Below are 18,433 nucleotides of genomic sequence, written 5' to 3'. Positions count from 1 at the left end.
CCCTTAGCAATGCCTTCAATGGGAGACAAGCCTCCAGCATGATCTCCAACCCCTGTTAGACACAGGAGAGAAACTGAATGGCACTGCTCTAAGAAAAGGTCCAACTGGTGCCCATATAAATCAGACATCAAGTAATACAACCATCTCCCTCTCACACTTGGTAGCAGCCCTCAGTAGTTCTGCTTCTCACTGAAATGTCATTTTCTGAAGTCTGTAATTCCTATATCAAATGCCTCTCTTTAAAAGCAATGCTCCTTAAAAATACATCCTCAGAGAGCCCTCACAAAGTCAGAGGCAGAGATAAGATGTCAATCAGACTGAGCAGTTTCTGGAGGAGGTACGTAACAAAGGAGAATCAGAGACTCAGGGGCAGTTAGAGAAAATTATATTCTGGGGTAAACTTCCCATGGTTTAATTACACAGAAGCAAAGTCTACATCATTGTTTAGTCAACTTTTTGTTTGTCACAGGTTATCTACCTGTTATACATATGAAAATACACAGCTTGCCTTACTTCTAGTCAAACTGTCTTCTCAGAGCACCATCCAACTGGTAGACACGCAACTGTCTTCCCTGCAGAACAGCATGCAGCTGCTCCAGCTGATAAGTTCAGCTCCATGGGATGAGTGGCAGCCCTTGCCCATTAGAGAGGAACGTGCGCAAATAACGATGATGAGATGGTGGGCCTGCTTTTAAAATGGCTTACCACTCTATTAGTAATATTTTTTCCACCATCTTAAGACTGCAGCCAAGTGTAACTACAAAATGATTGCTGTCCTCAGACACTAGCAATCTGTAGAGTTTCTGGCTGGTTTAGCTATCAATCTCATTCAGCTGACTGATGGAGGATGCAGATGAAGGACAAAGAATCCAATTCAACAAAATCAGCTGCCTCTCACAAAATTCCCCAGCTTTGGGAATAAGCTCAGCTAACAGCTCTCCTCTCAAACTAATGTCAGGTGGTTTCCCAATGAGGTACAAAGAAATGAAGAGACACCTCTCTGCCTCCACCTTCTGGCCAAATTTGGCCAGGATCACTTGAAGACCATCCAATGCAATGCCCCATGGTGCACTTTCAGATCAAGCTGTTCCTTCTCCCAGCTGCCCTGCACATTCAGTCTTCCAGATATTACAAATATTTCCATAGGTCTTACCGGACATACCTGTGCCACTGAGTTGAAGTGCAAGGAAGGAAAAGTATCCCAGTAGTGAGGGATTTCTCATTTTCATTACTTCCCTTCTCTCCAATTACACACAAGTAATAAAGATTGACTGCTGGCAGTATCACCAGGCCAGCAGTACTCAGTAGTGCAGAGCTTCCCAAACTGCGGTCCACAAACCAGCTGCAGCAGCAAAGCCAGAGCAAGAGACCCACAGCTGGTCCCTGGAATCAGATTAAACAGATTCTTGGGTTTCTTCTACACAGATCATAGAGCATTCACTAGTGCTACCTGCAACTTCCTTGGCTCTGTGTTTCCATTCAGATTTGCACTTTGTGTCTCAGAAGCCAAGTGACAGCATTCTCCGGACTGCAGCAGTTGTGAATTTTATATGGATCAAATGGCAAAACAAAGCAAGGGCCTTGCCTCATCTCATTAGGCAGGAAGGTGGAAAGCAGAGCTCCAGCTGCTCATCCCAGCCATAGTGTGTCCAGTAGATGGCAACTCCCAAATTTTCAAGCTACAAAAGAATATTTCTCTGGGTCTTTGGGAGCCTACCTGCTGGAATTAGAGTCTTCACATACCATTTTGAAGACACTGACTTCTTTATAGTACATAAAACTGTAGTGTGTTTTAACAACAGAGACACATGTATAGAAATGATTAATGGCAAGTTTGATAAATAATGAACTTTGTCTCCTTTCTTTTCGTTGCTGTCTCCTCTATAATTAGTCTTCTAACAACAGCATTTTGCAAATTCTGTGCTGTACTGAATTTCTCTGTCGGTTAAAGCATTTACCTGCAGAGTCAGATACAGGTATTTCAGTTCTTTGACAGGCAAATCACTACCAATCTAGTTATTTTCTCTAGCACAGGATCTCTTAAGGAAAGCAAGCGCCACTGGAAACAAAAGTACAGTTCTGTGCATTTCCTTTTTGGAGTCCTGGAGGTTTGGGAGTTAGGAGTCAAAGAAAGTGGGAATGCTAGCATAAGCCAAGGGGGATTAAGGAGATGACATTTTTCTTTCTACAGCACACTTTCAGCCCTTAGGAAACATCCTACTTTTTTAAAACAAACAAAAAAAAAAGGCAGGCAGAGACTTGGGTTACAAGCAGAGAAAGAAAACAGTTCATTTTACTGACTGTCATAAAGAAACTCTGGATGTTTGGAGGACAAAATGCAGAAAACAAATGTTCTTCCCTTGGTATTTCACAGTGAAATACAAGTATTTCATTAATAAATAAAAATATTCTGCTTTGCGATCTTCAGTCTCAAGGGTTCAGCAATACAACAGAAGAAAAACGAAGTCCATAAAAATGAATGAAGTTGGGCAAGTATTATCTATCAGCTGACAAAAGTTATTTTGGGAACTTACAAACCAGCGCAGTGATACAATGATGGCTCCTCTGCATCTGGCAGTGTTCCAAGAAATGGCCCTGAATGGCATTTCCCATTAGCGCAGCAGCGCTGCTGTCTAATGTTTTGCCCATGTTTCAGTACCTTAATGCCCCAGAGTAGTTGCAAACACACCAAGAGCATTTGTGCAGGACTCTTCATGGAAAAAAGAGCTATTCTAGGACTATCAGATTTTTTTTGCTCTACATTAATAGCTGCCGGGTCTGCTGTACCAATGGACTGATTCAGCACCAAACCCTGACAAGGCACCTCAGCCTCTGACACTTGTGAAGAAGCTTTGCGTTCCCTTCAACAATCAGAAAGGGGAGGAGAAATTAGCTCTGCTTTCACAGTCATATAACAGCTTTTAAAAATTTTACAGCAGGAGCACAGCACCTAATCCAATTAAGCTTGCCAGGAACATTTAAAATTAAGGTCTCTTAGATTTTTGTTTCTATAAATTCACCAGACTTATAAGAAAAGGGTCTTCACCTCAGAAATGCAGCACCAATCCTACCAGGGTTGCACAGTGCTGAAGACTATTTTTCTGCTACACTGTCAGAAAAATTGCTGAAAGTACTGGGAAACAGGCTGAAGGGATGCACAAAATAGACTGGAGTTAATGAATAGGAACAGGAAGAAAAAAATGAAAACATGATTTCTGAAGGAAATCAAAGCATTTGCTCCAAACAGAATAAAAAGTCAGAACAACCTATAACATAGGAATCTAATTCATTTAATGCGATGACTGCTCTCTATACATGGGAATAACAGCAGTTTTTATTTGGAGGTCAAAGGATAAAAAAGCCAATTCCTCCTACTACTTACTGTTCTCTGTCACTAACTACCTACCTAGAGAAGGGTGGAGGGGAAAGGTGGAGACAGCAAAACTTCCGTGAGCATGTATGCAAAGAGAAATCCTCTCTTCTTGCAGAGATGCTTCTCTCTTAATTTCAGAGTAAAACATGACAGATAACTAACAGCAACTTGAAAAACAAAACAGCAGCATCATCAACCTGTGATCATTCCAAGATTTTTGATCACTAGAAATTGAAATTTTTTTCCTGCTTTTACTAAGGATAGGTCAGCTTAAGCCAGTACTTTTTAAAATAATCTCTTTTTACTTTCTCAACTGTGAGAAGGTGAAGAGTTGCATCTAGTATACCCACATGCTGTGCAAACCTCATTTGGACATGATCATCATCAATCACTCCTGCTGTGCAGGTAGCGTGTGAAAGGGAAACAAAACAGAAATCTTGCTGCAGTATCTGATACCACCCACTCCCCTGCTCACACGCTTTAGTTCAAGAAGACCCCAGCTCTCATATGGTTACTCTCTCTTTTTGGGACCCCTGTCTTTCCTCTCCCTCCAAGCATTTGAGAATAGCTTTGATGGTTTCAGGGGAAAGACAAAAACCTTTCCTTTTCTCTCAAAGGGTTAAGGCTTTCCTACTGAAAAACCATGCCAAAGATACATTATTATGGCCACCTTGCCTTTGTAAATATGCACACATTATTTGCAGCAGCACCTCTTATCATATGCATATGCTTAGTGGAAGATGACTATTGTAAAAGGCATCAGAATGCAGTGAGTACCCTTTGTGGTAGTGCCATGCATAGTCCTGAAAAGAGCTATTAATGCCAGCATCCTATTGCATTTCTCTAGCACGCACTTCAAATAGCTGTCAGTGCTATAATCTCAACCAGGGACATTCAGTAGAGGCATAAGGCTTAAAGAGCAAGAAAGATAGTGTTTGCCTTTTTCAGAAAGGTCTGGAGTAAGCTGCAATAAATATCAGACAATATTTAGGAACACGGAAGCAAACAGACTCAAGAGTTGAAAGACAGACTGCAGTCTTACCAACACTCTTTCTACCAGCTTATCTAGGGTGTAAAGAGATCACCCTCCTTGTGTTTTATAGCTCTGGTTAGTACCATGCCAATTCAGTGCACTCGCACTACTTTATCACATCCTGACTCCTTGGTATGACTCAGGTCAGCCAATTCAGTGCACTCGCACTACTTTATCACATCCTGACTCCTTGGTATGACTCAGGTCAGCAGAAGTTGCCTGCACTTTGTGTTTTCTGGTGCACCGGCACTGCAGCATGCCTGGTTTTAAACAGCTGTACAGCAGCGCATGCTGGAGAACAGCTCTTTCCATCTCACTCACAGCCCTCTGTGTACCTCCAACAATTCATGAGAGCACAATCAGTAATACAGACATGGTAACACCCAACTGCAAACACACATCCCCTCCTTAAGTGCCAGGACAGAAGTGGTGTCACTTCACAATACTCCTTATTTTCCTCAACATGTTAATAAACCACTCCGGAAGAACAAGGCATTTAAAGGCACCTCTTGAGGACCTCCCAACAGACCCTCCCACATACGAATCTGGATGGGAGACTTCGAACTCTAAATCTCTTCCTCCCCTCACAATCATGCTTCTCCCTTTTTTGCAGGGCAAACAGCATTTGTAACCTGAACCGCCCACTGAGCTTATTTAGTCTCCGTCTACAGCCTATTTCATGGCAGTGAAATGCTCAACCACCCTGCTGTTGACAGCCACCTCATTTATTAAAAAGGCAACGCGGAGATGCACGCCCCTACGTCCCATCACAGTGTCCTGCTGACACATGCATGCCTCGTACTGATTTGATAAGCTCTTGCCACAGAGTAGCAGCAGCTCCAGAAGAAGTGAGGAGGGGTCTGGTCTCGCTCCACCCTCCAGAGCCATATCTCTAGGAGGGAATGGCAATGCTAGGACCTATCACTGATGGGGACATAGAATGATCACCTGGTGATTCCTGATACAGGCTTTAATATTGCGATGTACCAAGTATGCCATCGTGATACAGCAATGGATGTAAGCATGTGCTCGACCTTAAAAATAATGAACGGCCTCAGTGATTTCTCAAAGACTATGCATAACTTCGGAGGCAAGCACACACGAGAATGAAAGATCAGGCCAACAAAAGGAATGTACGGGTCTCAGTGGAACAACGTGATGAAGGTATTCATGCAACTGGCCTCTATAGACACACTCTTTTGCCCTGTATCACGGTTTTGAAATGCAGCTGAAAGCCAGGAACAAGAGTGTGAAAGAAACCCTCAGTAGGTTGTCCACACAAACTAGTGAGGCCACAGAAAGGGGAGCCTAGGCACCACTTTGTTCAACTTCCAAGTTTAAACTCTGAAGTTTAAAAGCAGCAACAAGTTCACCTTCCATCTCAGTAAGCAGACACAAATGCAACCGCCTCGCAGTTTCAAACATGTACTCACCCAGAAGAGAAGGTTGAAGACAAACATTAGGTACTTGATACACTGCAGGCAGTTGTGAGCCATGCTGCACCTCTTCAGTTCTAGGAGAAAAATAAATGAGAGATCCAGGTAAAAGACAACGTACTTGTTCCCCTTGGGGGACGTGTACTTAGCCTTGGTGGCCTTCGGGCCTGGGTTGGTGTGGAATCCAAAAAAAGAGTTGCTGGCAGCCCCAAACTGGCCACCATACATGCTGCTGTAGCGACGAAAGGCGCCATTTGGGAAACTGTAATCCTTGCTGTCCAGGGAAGGGCTCCTGTGATAGGTCGACTCATCGGTGCTAGACCTGCGCATGGTGGCTTCAGCTCGTCCCGTTGCAACTGCTGCTCTGGCAAGCGTCGGACGTCAGCGGTGCGGGCGAAAGGTTTGTGATTTTCTTTCCTCCTCCTTGCTACGAATCCCCTATTGCTTTGCACCAGCTGTTCTTTTGTCTGCCATCCTGTCAAGGAGTTACACGTGCTGTACGGCAGCAAAGTTGGTGAACTGAAGTCTGCTTAGCCAGGAGTTAGGGAGCAGCGTGTTTCCACGAGAAAGACTTCTGCACAAGTAAACATTCCCTCCAGTGTCACAATCGTCCCTCCCGGCCCACCCCACTACCAGGGAAGAAAAAAAGAGAGGGAGATATACTGTACCCAAAGCAACGGATTTTAAAAAAAGGAAGGGTGACCTGGCTTGGATCGCAAATGCCATATAAAACCCCAGGTCCACATGCCACAGGCAGACAAGAGAGTGCCGCTGCGCAGGGCTGGCGGGCGAGGGCAGAGATGATCCGGAAGGCGGGCAGCTCCCGCGGCCCTTTCCCCCGGCCACGCCGCTCTGCCCCGAGCCGCTGGGCTCACTCCGAGGATGCCCGCACTCCCCCGGTGCGGAGGGAGCCTGCGGCCGGCCAGCCACGGGGCTCCGCGCCTCCTCCGCCGGGGCTGCTCCGCGCCTCCTCCGCGGCTCGGCGCCAATGGCGCTCCCCGCCCCGCATCGCCGCGCCCCGGCTCGGCCCCGCCGCCGCCCGCCGAGGCGGGAGCAGGGGCCGCCGCGCCCTCCCCGCCCCTCCCGCCGCCCCCCGCCGCTTTCGGGGTGCGGCGGAACAGCGGCCGGAGCCCCCGCCTGGGGCGGGTCTGGGGCCGCCCGCCTCTGCCCCCTGCCCCACCCCCAGTCCCGCAACTCTGAGCGCGGAGTGACCGCACGGAGAAGGCGCCCGGCGCGCAGGGGCTCGAAGGGCCGCCCGGGGGCACCGGCGGCGCCGCCGAAAGAAACTGGGATGAGCAACTGTTGTAAAAATTTCTTACGCGTCAGCCTTGGGGATGCTCCGGGGGGAGCGGGGTCAGGACGGGCCGTGCGTCCCTTGCCAGAAGGCTTGTGTGTTCCGCCGTAGATCCATCACTAGGATTTTCCCAATTCATTCAGTCCCAGGGAGTCCCCACTCAGCAAAATATACGGCCAGCTCATTCGCTTCTCTGGCTGCCTCTCTCCCCCCGTCAGGTAACTCACTGATTGGCATCACACTCTGTATGCTGGGGAGCACTTCCCTAAAACCCAGCTACTCCCACAGGCAGCAGAGAGTTGAAAATCTGCCACACACAACTTTTTCAGAAAAGAAAAATCTGACTGAACCTGTGGTAATTACAGTATCCAACACTCAGGAAAGTAAGACTCACCGTCTTTGCCCTGAACTCCCCACACAAATAACTCCGTTTCCATAGGTGCCACTTCCTTATCCATAAAACGGGACAGCCTGTTTCTGCCTTCTTTCCCTCATCCTCTGTCTGCCTCATTATTTTGACCATTAGCTCCTGGACATAAATAAGATGATGGCTGGCTAATACTTTTTAAAAAGCTTGCCCCAGCAGAGAATTAATCAAGATGATAACAGGTTTCTTGCATGAAGCATCTTGCCAGTCTCAGCACAAATCAAGAGACATAGGCACCAATTAATTAAAGAACAAATTAGTAAAAATAAAATTAGCTGGGTTTGCACATAGCCTGAGCAGTTCACCCTTGCATACCATCCTCTAGTTCTGCTAATTTACCAAATGCAAAGCTAGAGTCTAATTATTTCCCTTCATTTCCTCCGCAAACTATAAATACAGTGGCCATACCTGATGCAAGCTTTAGAAAGAAAGAACTTGAGCACAAAACACAAGGGTAATAATTCCTGTGCCATCTCTTTCAACAACTTTGGATGGCTTACAACTTTTCCACTTTCTAATCTATCTCTGAGAACAGACATACCTCATAGCCATGACAGAACTCTCTCTTCTTCTTTTCCTCCCTCCCTTTCCTGCACAGTATAAACTCTGTCCCCAGAAAGGAGTCTTGCTCTCCTAGGACGCAAAGAGGTCCCATACAAGCAGATGTGCTCTTGGTCTGAGTTTCCAATATGCCATTTATTTTTCCTATGGCACCAAACAGTTCTGCCTCCCATCTCCCTCCTTATCTGTATGGCAACTAGACCAGTTTGTCAATGGAAACCTAAAGGTGATTTAAATATCTCCTATGTCCCCTGTCAGTATACAGGAATGCACAAAGCTCCATATTAAATGGTAAAAAGAAAAACTGGGTACAGGACTGTACACAGATTACGCTGAAACAGTGTCAAGTCAGATAATTGTTGTTTAACAAGGGTGCCTGCGGTATTGCAAGCGAGTAACAGAGGCCAATTTGGCATATTTACTGTAAACTAGACATCTGAAGGCTCAAAAGCAGCTCACTTACTGCTATCTGGATAAGAAGAGAGATGGAAATCACTAGATTTCACCTTTCCTTAAGGCAAGAAATCAATTCCCAAGGGAATTCAGTCCTTAATATGAGTGGAATAATTTATAAAGGCAAGACCTGAGGTAGAAGGGAGAGTTTCTAAATGCTGCTTTTAAATAAAAAATAAGAAACACTGACACACAGTGGGTATATTTCAGACAGATGCAGAAAAACACATGAGGAGGGTGGGGGTCCCGCATAACCGTTACAAAAAAAGGGTACTTTTACCCCAGCCTCCTTTCAGCACCATCCCCTTAGGCACACCTCATTGAAATGACACCTTCTCAAAGGCACTTCAGTGTAAAATTTTGCTCTCAAGTCGTCGCTGTTCTTCTTTCTCTCATCAATATCAACAGCTAATTAGAAACAGAGTCATCTGGTATACAGATGATATACAACTCCACAATCATTCTTTTATTAAATATTCCATGTTAGGAAACCCAGTCAGAGTTTGCTCACCTAAATGGGAAATCCCTGAGACAGCAACATCGCACGGGCAGGCTAACCACGGCTTGGATGACACGCTTATATAAAGGAGTAAGACCCTGCGTGGGAACTGGGGAAAAGCAATAAAAACAGAAGGGCTGATGTACTCTACTTTTACCCATCCCTGGTGGAAAGGGGATGAAAGGGACAGGTACATGCTGGGATCTGTATCAACATCTAAGCCATTACACTAAAGTAATACTTGAACCAAGAAGAATAAGCCTCAGAAGCATTGTGTCGCTGGGCCATTATGTCCACAAGGATGACTCAAGGGGCAGGTGAATTATAGCTTTCACAAAACTTTTTGTTAATGACTGAGCCTAAAATCACATCCTAGACCTAGTGAACTCTGTTCACCTCAGCTTTCCATCTGCTTTCTCTCTCCCCAACTGCATCTGTATATTCCCATCCTGTGGCCAATTCATATCAATTCCTCTACACAAGAAAGCAAGCACAGTGCAGTCTTGCCAGCAGAGGTTCAATTTGTATTGATTCTGGTGGCATGCTACCATCTACATTCTAACAACCCTGTCCCTGCCACTTTGAAAGGAGGGCTGGAAACCGTTTAACCCACAGCACAGGCAGCAGCGAGTCCCAGGTGGGGCAGAGGCTGGGTGGTGCTCTAGGTCTCTGATCCCTGGAGCAGTAACACCACCATTGCTGACACCTGAGCGAGCTGTGTGTGTATACTCTGAGCTCAAGTGATGGTTAATGTGTCAAAACATTCTACCAAGGATCCCTAAAGAACCTGCCTGTCCCCATGGTTTGGGTGAGAGCTGCTTTCCAGGCCTCTTTGGCCCCCTGCTCGCCTCTAGCTCCTCTTTCAGTGCATCATGTTTTTCCAGACCCAGTTGCTTCTTTCCCTGTTCTGCATCCAGGGCTTCTCCCCCTCGTGCCTCGCCATGTGTGACACCTCTGGACCCAAAGGATCCATCAAATGAAACCAACAGGTATTTTGATACCGCTTTGGATCAGGCCTTCCTTTTAACCCTTTGAATGCTGTTTTGTCTTCCTGCTCTGTGATTTAACTCTCATGATCACAACGCACAAGTTCCCCCAGGTCACACAAAATGCAGCCACTAACACACCTCCTCATTAATTTATTCTCATTAGTCCTTTAGTGGTTACACTGGCTTTCGCACTGCTAATGCCTCTTGTCACTGTCTTCAAAACTCTGCAATACCTGCTCCATCCTCCTAATGAAATAGGAGGATGCATTAACCTCAGTAGTCTGTTTGTGAGCATCTCATGGAACTATTAAGAAATGATACACAAAATAAAACACACATTTAAAAATCCTGCTCAAAACTATTACTGAAATATACTGTATAAATACAGGGTATGTATATGACAATTGCTGCTACTCTGCAACAGGGGAGCATGCAAAGGCATGCGCATGAGAGGCGATAGTCTTTCCCAGTAGTTTCAGTGAACAAAATGTTTAAGATCAAATATTACTACAAGAGTGGCAGCTTTTTGTGGGTTATTAACTTTGCTCCACACCATAGCATTACAATCAGCTAAGGGTGATCAATCGATAAATACACTCCAAATGGTTAACTTTTTGATTTCATGTCCATACAGAGATCACCACACAAAAGCATTAATCAAGACTGCTTGGCCCTGCCTGCCCCCTTCTTCAGCAACATGCCTAGAAAGCAATCCCTTCTCTCCCCCCGGTGCACTGTTTCCAGCTACTTTTTGTTTACATTTGATTCAGTGATGCAAGCTTTGCAAAAAGTGTACCTCTTCCAATGACTAAGAGAAACATTACCTATTCTGACTGGAGTCAGAAGTTCAGGGCCAGGCTGGTGGTTTCAGCTAGGAGAAAAAAAAAACCCTGTGATGGAGTCTTTGATTTGTTTGCTTTTGTATATTAATTTTGCGTGAACATATATTATTAAAACAGCAAGGCAAAAGAGGCTGAGAATGAGTTTTAACCTGACAGCCTCATGCTGCAGTAGGCCTACAGTCTCTGCTCAGCCCTGTCCAATATTAGTATCTTCATCAATGACATGAACACTGGGATCGAGTGCACCCTCAGCAAGTTTGCAGGTGACACCAAGCTGAGCGGTGCAGTTGACATGCCAGAAGGACAGGGTGTCATCCAGAGAGACCTGAACAAGCTGGAGAAGTGGGCCTGTGAGAACCTCATCAGGTTCAACAAGGCCAAGTACAAAGTCCTGCACCTGGCTCAGGGCAAACCCCAGTATCAATACAGGCTGGAGGATGAAGGGATTGAGAGCAGCCCTGCAAAGAAGGACTTGGGGGTACTGGTGGATGAAAAGCCAGATATGAGCCAGCAACATGCGCTCGCAGCCCAGAAAGCCACCCATATGCTGGGCTGCATCAGAAGCATGGCCAGCAATTTGAGGGAGGTGATTCTGCCCCTCTACTCTGCTCTGGCGAGGCCCCACCTGGAGTGCTGCATCCAGCTCTGGAGCCCTGGGTATAAGACAGACATGGACCTGTTGGAGTGGGTCCAGAGGAGGGCCACAGAAATGATCTGAGGCTGGAACAGCTCTCTTTGGAGGACAGGCTGAGAGAGTTGGGGTTGTTCAGCCTAGAGAAGAGAAGGCTCCAGGGAGACCTTATTGCAGCCTTCCAGTACTTGAAGGGGGCTTATAAGATGGGGACAGACTTTTTGGTAGGTCCTGTAGTGATAGGACAGGAGGTAATGGGTTTAAATTAAAAGAGGGTGGATTCAGACTACATGTAAGAAAATTTTTTTTACAATAAGGGTAGTGAAACACTGGAAGAGGTTGCGTCTGGGTAGTGATAGAGGTGGTAGATGCCCCATCCCTGGAAACATTCAAGGTCAGGTTGGATCGCTTTCTGAGCAACCTGATCTATTTGAAGATGTCCCTGCTCACTGCAGGGGGGTTGGACTAGATGGCCTTTAAAGGTCCTTTCCAATCCAAACCATTCTATGATTCTATGAAGATGACTGGGGGACCTAGGTGTTGAGCCAGCACTGTACAATTACCTCTCTGCATCTCCATCCATGGGCTAAGAAATGGAGAAATCTGGTGACAGTGTCCCTGCATGTCAACCCCCTTTCTAATAGCCCACAGAGAGCAAAGAAACAGCCACCAAAGGGTCTCCTCCCTAAACCCTGCTCTGTCCTAAATATTCACGTGGTGCAAAGAGCTTGTGCTGTCACATGTTGCGGAAGGCTTAAAGAGAGACACGAGTGGGCCAGGCTTGGAGCCATAAAGCCAGTTCCTGAACCAAAAGAAAGATGTGTCAAAGCAGCCCCCTAAAGCACAGGTAAATCAAAGAACCATCAGTTCTACTCTGGGCAGCAGGTCCTCCAGCTCAAGGAGTATTACTATGGGGCTGTAAGCTCAGGATTGCTCAAGAAGCAGTTGTAGAAAGGAATATTTTTTTAACAAGTCAAGCAGAAGAGAGCATGTTTCACTGAAACCTCAAGCTTGTCGCATACAGAAGAAGATCCCACACCTTCCTTTTTATTTCCAGGGTCCTTTCAGTATCTGTAAAAAGCTATATTTGCTGGAAAGTGGTTGAACCCTGGATTGCATGGGCAGGAGGAGAAAGTCAGATGTTCTAGAGATTTCCTCAGCTGACAGAAAGATCTTTTGATATTCACAGTGGTACCTGCAAGTCCTTTAAAGATTTACCGATGCCTCCAACAAAACTTTGAAAAAAAAATTCCAGTCAGAAGCAATTTCACTTACATAGCAGACTTCAGGGTTTGTTGTTTGTTGTTTGTTTTTGGTTTTTTTTTTTCATTTTCTTTCATTCTTTATAAATAAGGAAATTTGCATTAAAAAAAGAGGATCTTCAATACTTAATAGCTCATCTTCTGCTCACATGCCTCCTGAAGTCATGATCTTTGGTTTATGGCATAATTAGTTGCTATGGAAATAACGATCATAGACACAGAGAAAATATTTTGAGTATGATTTGCAATAGTCTTTAAGCCTGTGCAGAAGTTACTTTTGCAGAAACCTCACCTCACTGCTTTTTACATGCTTTCATCTGCATACCAGTTTTCATCACCTCTGCCTGTGCATTCAGACACACTGGTACCGGTACGTGCACTACTTGCACTGAAGGCATTTCCTTCACTCATATTTGATCATTTACATGTTCAAACAGTGATGAGAGCACACATGCATGCAGAAGAGCTGGTTCCAAGTCAGACTAAATAAAAAAAAAAAATCTCTATAAAACACTACTTGGGATTGAGCCCCACAGAGCTCCCTTGCCATTTGTGCTTTCTGGGCTTTTGTCATCTTATTCTCTGCTAATGATTTCTTTTGTCCAATAACAAAAAAAAATTAAGTAAGAAGGTTCCCTGTTTCCCCAGAAAATTCTGCCTACTTAAGTCCTGGACAGAGAGGATTATTGCTGCAGATGAAAGAGAAGCAGTGCCAGTCACTGAACTCCTGGAGAAGCAGAAGCCCTGTTCCTGTGCCAATGCTCCCAGTAATAAAGAATGAAAGAACAGAAATAAAGACCCCATCTGACATCCTGTACAAAATGAGTTGTGGCCCAAAGAAAATCTTTGTCGAGACCTATCTTTGTGGTGTCAGCAGGTCTTAGTAGCACAAATGCAATTTATGTGCTAGTTTTCTTAAAATCAGGTTACTTTCTCTAATCTGAGAGATCAGCTGATGTTCAAAGAAATCCCACTTCAAACACACATGTGGTACTCAGGCTCTGTCAAGTATAAAGCAATCAGACACAAAAATCTTTAAACTACACAGCTCTGATGGTTGTGAAAACAGGTATTTTAAAGCAGAAGAAAAAAAAAAAACCAACCAAAACAATGACTTAGAAAATTTCAAATACTTATTAATGTTCCCTAACTAGTGTCCACCTTTTAACTTCTTCATGGATTTTTTTCCTTGAAGATTCAAAATGAATTCTCTTCTTGTCTTGTAAAAACAGAATTAGGGTTTTGCAAGCATATGAGCATGAAGCAATCCTCTTATAACCATATTTCAGCTCCACTTCCAAAGCAATGAAGGCCCAACAGCGTTCACTGACCTCACAGAGATCCAAGTGCTCAGCACTTTTATGAATCAGGTCACGGAGAGCCCATTTCAGCAAAGTACTCAGCCACAGTTTTCACTGCACTGAGATATTCATGTACTTAAATAGTAAGCACACACTTAAATGCTTTTGTGAGTGCAATTGTATATAAGCATGAGAAACACAGTGTTTAAAAGGCTGCAGATCAAGCTGGACTCTGTGTACAGCTGCTGTAGGGGAAAGAATTACTCCCTGAGCACACATCTTTGAGGCTACTGCTTTGCAGATCTACCTGCAGAGCTGGGGTCCCTTCAACCAAAACAAGCAAAGTTAGTCCAGGTGCTTTGAAATGGGGTGAGGAGCTCTTCTAGCAGCAACCCAGTCAACAGATGTGAGCAAGCACACCAAGACTCCAGGGCGGGATGGAGAAGTGACCTCTGCTGCTGCGTTCCTGGGTCTGCGTCTTTCTCTTCATAGCCAAAAAACATCAATTTGCTCCTAGCTCCCTTAGGCTCCTTCCAAAATCCTATCTTAAAGATAAATCTACTACTTTTTCCAAAATAAGGACTGAAAAGAAAACCCTTAAGGGAGCAATAGATGTCCCTTTCATCTTGAAAGATAACTTCTTGGAATAAGCAAACAGACATTATTTTTTACGACAAGGAATTTCTGTCACACCAACTCAATGCATTTCTTATAATGCAAGCTGTGCTGGAGAGAGCTTAAAACTAAAACTGAAGTACTAAAGAGACTGCAGCAAATTAAAAGAGTATGTGAAAGGAAATAATAAACAAAACCAGGAGTTGATTAAATTTTTATATTAAAATGGAATGGACCTGTACAATGAAATTTCAACTGGCTACATATATATTTATATATTATATTCTCAGCTATTCTTCCTTTTCTTGATGTTGTAAAGAATCACAGGGCTTATAACATCCCTCATAGTAAAAGTAAACAGCAGTGGATCTCTTATCCCTGCTATATCTGTAACCATTCAAGCAAAAAGAGAAGAGCTTCAGCTATCAAAAAAAAAAAAAAAAAAAAAAAAAAGGATTTCTGGGTAGGAGCAGAAGCTTTGGCTTTCTGCTTTGCCATTCTGAGCACTCATAACAGTGAACAGTCAGAAAATAACTTCAGGAGTGCTACCAGCAGACATACTTTCAAATATATTTTTTGAACAGATAACACATACAGGTAATTTAAAACAACAGCCTAGAATTTACACTCCTAAAAGACATATTAGTGAGTATAATAGTGATAATGCTTGAAATAAAAATGCTGTTTTAGAATAAAAAGTATCACCTGCACTGGAAGCCATGCATCTGTATTTACTTGTCCACATCACCACAGTCAGGCTCTTTATATTACACTGTCAAAATCTGTAAATGAGCTCATTTCCCTAAGGAAGGGTATGTCTACACAGAAAGAAGAGGCACCTGTATTTTAAGGCAGCACAGGTGTGATACATTTTTGCAAAACATACCTAAACTCAGTTACCAAATATAATACTGAGGCCCTAAATTCAGCAAATACAAGTTGTCTTAAAAAAACAAAAAAGAGAAACTCATCCCTATTTATTAAGGTGCTTAATGCTATTTAACATTAATCATGGAGCTTTGTTTGGACAGAACTTAGAGCTTTAATGCTAAAGAACGAAAGATAATCAGCACCTGAATTTCGATGCTCTCATTGAAAATGTATTTCCGAAGTATCTGTCTAGTCTTGAAAGTCATCACCCATTTTGCACACTGGCTAAGATTCTGGATTTAATCAAAACCAAATTTATGCCTAAATTTCACCTGAGTGTTTGTGCTCAGTGTTTCCTGTTGGTTTGCACTAGGCTTTCAGATATTCGTACTCTGTGAGAAACACTTGGCACAGGACCTTTGCAAAATTTAATCCTGCTAAATCTAAGCCCTAGCATACATTAAACTGCTAAAAATGCAAGGTCACCTCTCTGCAGTCTGACCTGCAAGCAGTTTGTTTACTGTGTTATATTTATGGGGATTTTTATGAAGGCAGATTCATATACTAAAAAATAATTTCTGCATCAGATCACCAGGAAGCCAACTGAAAAGTGATTAGGAGCATTTCTACAAAAAAAAAAAAAAAAAAAAAAAGCTATCTATTCCATAGATGGTTTTCAGAAATGGCAGGGAATGCAGAAAGAACCAGCCCTCCTGCTTTCTGTATTCTGCGTTCTGCCTTTAGACAGGATTTCTTATTTGATGGGGGGAAAGAGGACCTCCTTAGAAACACTTTTATTTTACACATATTTCCAGGTATCTGAAGACCATATTAAGTTTCTGCATAGCTCTAGTATTGCTAATGATATTTCTCGCAAATAATGCATAACTGTGAGCACATAAAACTTTAATTAAGATGCTTTATAGCCTTCTATAAGTGTCACCCAAACCTATGCCGTAGGGTAAACTGTACTTTCAATTTCTATTTGTTATGTTTGCACAGTGCAAAGAGATTCATTACAGTAAATGCTAGTTATTATTTCTTAGAAGACTACACAAATTCCCTGGTCAAAGTCTGTCTGGATAAAGCAAACAAATAATCATTTTTGTTTGCTTCCATTTTGCTTGGAAATAGAAAAGCTAAACAAACTGTAATACAACTCTACCAATTCCTATAGGGGTCAAATGCTACAAAGCCAAAACTGTACCTCTGCTGCTTGACACATGCCAAGAATCAAGGTGCTGAAATGTATTTGCAAGAGCAAAAAGTGAAAATACTCATAAGGTAGTTACACTCACTGCCTGGCCCAAACAGCATACTGTGCTTGGAGCCTGATCCAAAACACATTGAAATAATTGCAAGGTGCTCTTCCAATCTCAAGACCACAAAAGTCTGACTGCTTTTAGTCCAGGCAAATCTTGGAGCAAGCTGCTGCTGCCATTGATGCCTGGATACTGTTGTGAGCAGGACTGCTATAAATTGGTCATATTCAGATGAGATGGCATTAAATTTTTTTATGCAAGATGGAGAAGCAGGAGGGTTGAATCCAGGACTCCTTCACCACTGTGGAATGGGATTTCTTTATTGATCTGTTTAAGATAGGATAAATATGGCAGGACAGATATAACAGGGCATTAAAGCTCCAAGAACTGGGAAAGGAGAAGGGCTGACATCCTTACCAGAGCCTGCAAGGGCTCCCTGCTGGACTGCCAACTCTGTGGGTCAGACAAGTGGTCCCAGAGGCATTCTGGACACTTATTCCTTCAGCCAGGTCTTACACCTTGTCCTGTAGTGAAATGCTCAGCACCTTTCTTGCCTCACAAAATAACCACAAGAAGAATTTCAACTGAAACATACCCCTTTCAGACAAATTTTTAAAAACGCAACCCACAAGAAACCAACAAACATCAGCTTATCAATAAGCAACTGAAACCAGAAAAACACAAGCTCTAGCAGTGTGAGACTCCCCTGGATTGGCACAGAGAGGGCAAATGTTCTCCACTCCTATCTTCCTTGCAAAATGAGCAGGACTCACACCACTGCAGAATGCTGCATCTGGCAGTCTGATGGCAGCTATTAGCCCAACTATGAGTCCTGGCATAATCCTGGCCTTAGCTGCTCCTCCAACAGCAAACTCTGCTAAAAAGGAAACCAAGCCAAAGCTGGCTTTGGGAAGACAGAGATGCAAATCCAATTTTCCTTCATGGAGTAAGTTACAGATCCTGCAAACTCATACCTCATGCAGCTGGAAGCTGACAGCTTCAGATGAGAGAAATTTATCATTATTATTTTAGTAAGAGAGCAGCTCACTGATTGCAGCTTGACAGCTCGAGTTAATTAGTTGATGAAGGGTCTGCTGTGCAATGGTTGGCTCCACATCTGTGGACGATGACGCAATCAGCAGTATGAAATCCATACTTAAAAGGTCTTTGGTCTTTTTAATCCTAAGCTACAAATCACAAAAACCACATAACAAAACCTGCAGATCAGAGGCATTACACAAGAGGTTCCCCTCTCCCTGGCCCTCGGGACAGTCTGGTTTCTGCTGCTTTAGTGAAGCTCATGAACAGACAGACTTGACTTCAAAAACGTCCTCTTTTCTTCCTGGAGTCCCAATGATTCTCAATAATAAGATAACTGGTTTGAGCTCAACCTGGCAATGTTCCCTTATGGCTGCTTTCCCCAGCAAGGAAATACCAACTTGCAGATTTTCCTCTGCTCCTGCCAAACAGCAGGTGGGATTTACCCACCTTGTCAAAGAGATTATGTCAAGAGCATCTGGTCCCACCTATCAGATCAATGCACGTGCTCTTTTGCACCCAAGTTTGCAAAATGTTCAGGTTCTTA

At 43.8% G+C, this 18,433-nt stretch overlaps 1 protein-coding gene across 18 annotated transcripts in view; it reads right to left on the bottom strand.

Annotated features, from left to right (window-relative positions):
• The window catches only part of TSPAN4 (tetraspanin 4), a 462,762-nt gene that overhangs the window by 207,937 nt on the left and 236,392 nt on the right, over positions 1-18,433 (bottom strand). For 12 of the 18 annotated variants that reach the window (XM_064452454.1, XM_064452457.1, XM_064452456.1 and 9 more), the window contains one exon: positions 5,840-5,919. In XM_064452454.1, coding sequence (XP_064308524.1) covers positions 5,840-5,902 — 63 coding nt within the window. In that variant the 5' untranslated portion in view covers positions 5,903-5,919. Of the gene's footprint in view, positions 1-5,839; positions 6,471-6,545; positions 6,835-18,433 lie in introns of those variants that run through there. The other 6 variants (XR_010373107.1, XM_064452442.1, XM_064452444.1 and 3 more) reach the window with 3 other exon arrangements.

Source organism: Phalacrocorax carbo, chromosome 5, assembly GCF_963921805.1.
Source record: "Phalacrocorax carbo chromosome 5, bPhaCar2.1, whole genome shotgun sequence".
Classification (NCBI taxonomy): Eukaryota; Metazoa; Chordata; class Aves; order Suliformes; family Phalacrocoracidae; genus Phalacrocorax; species Phalacrocorax carbo.
This window is presented reverse-complemented; position numbering and strand designations above follow the sequence as displayed.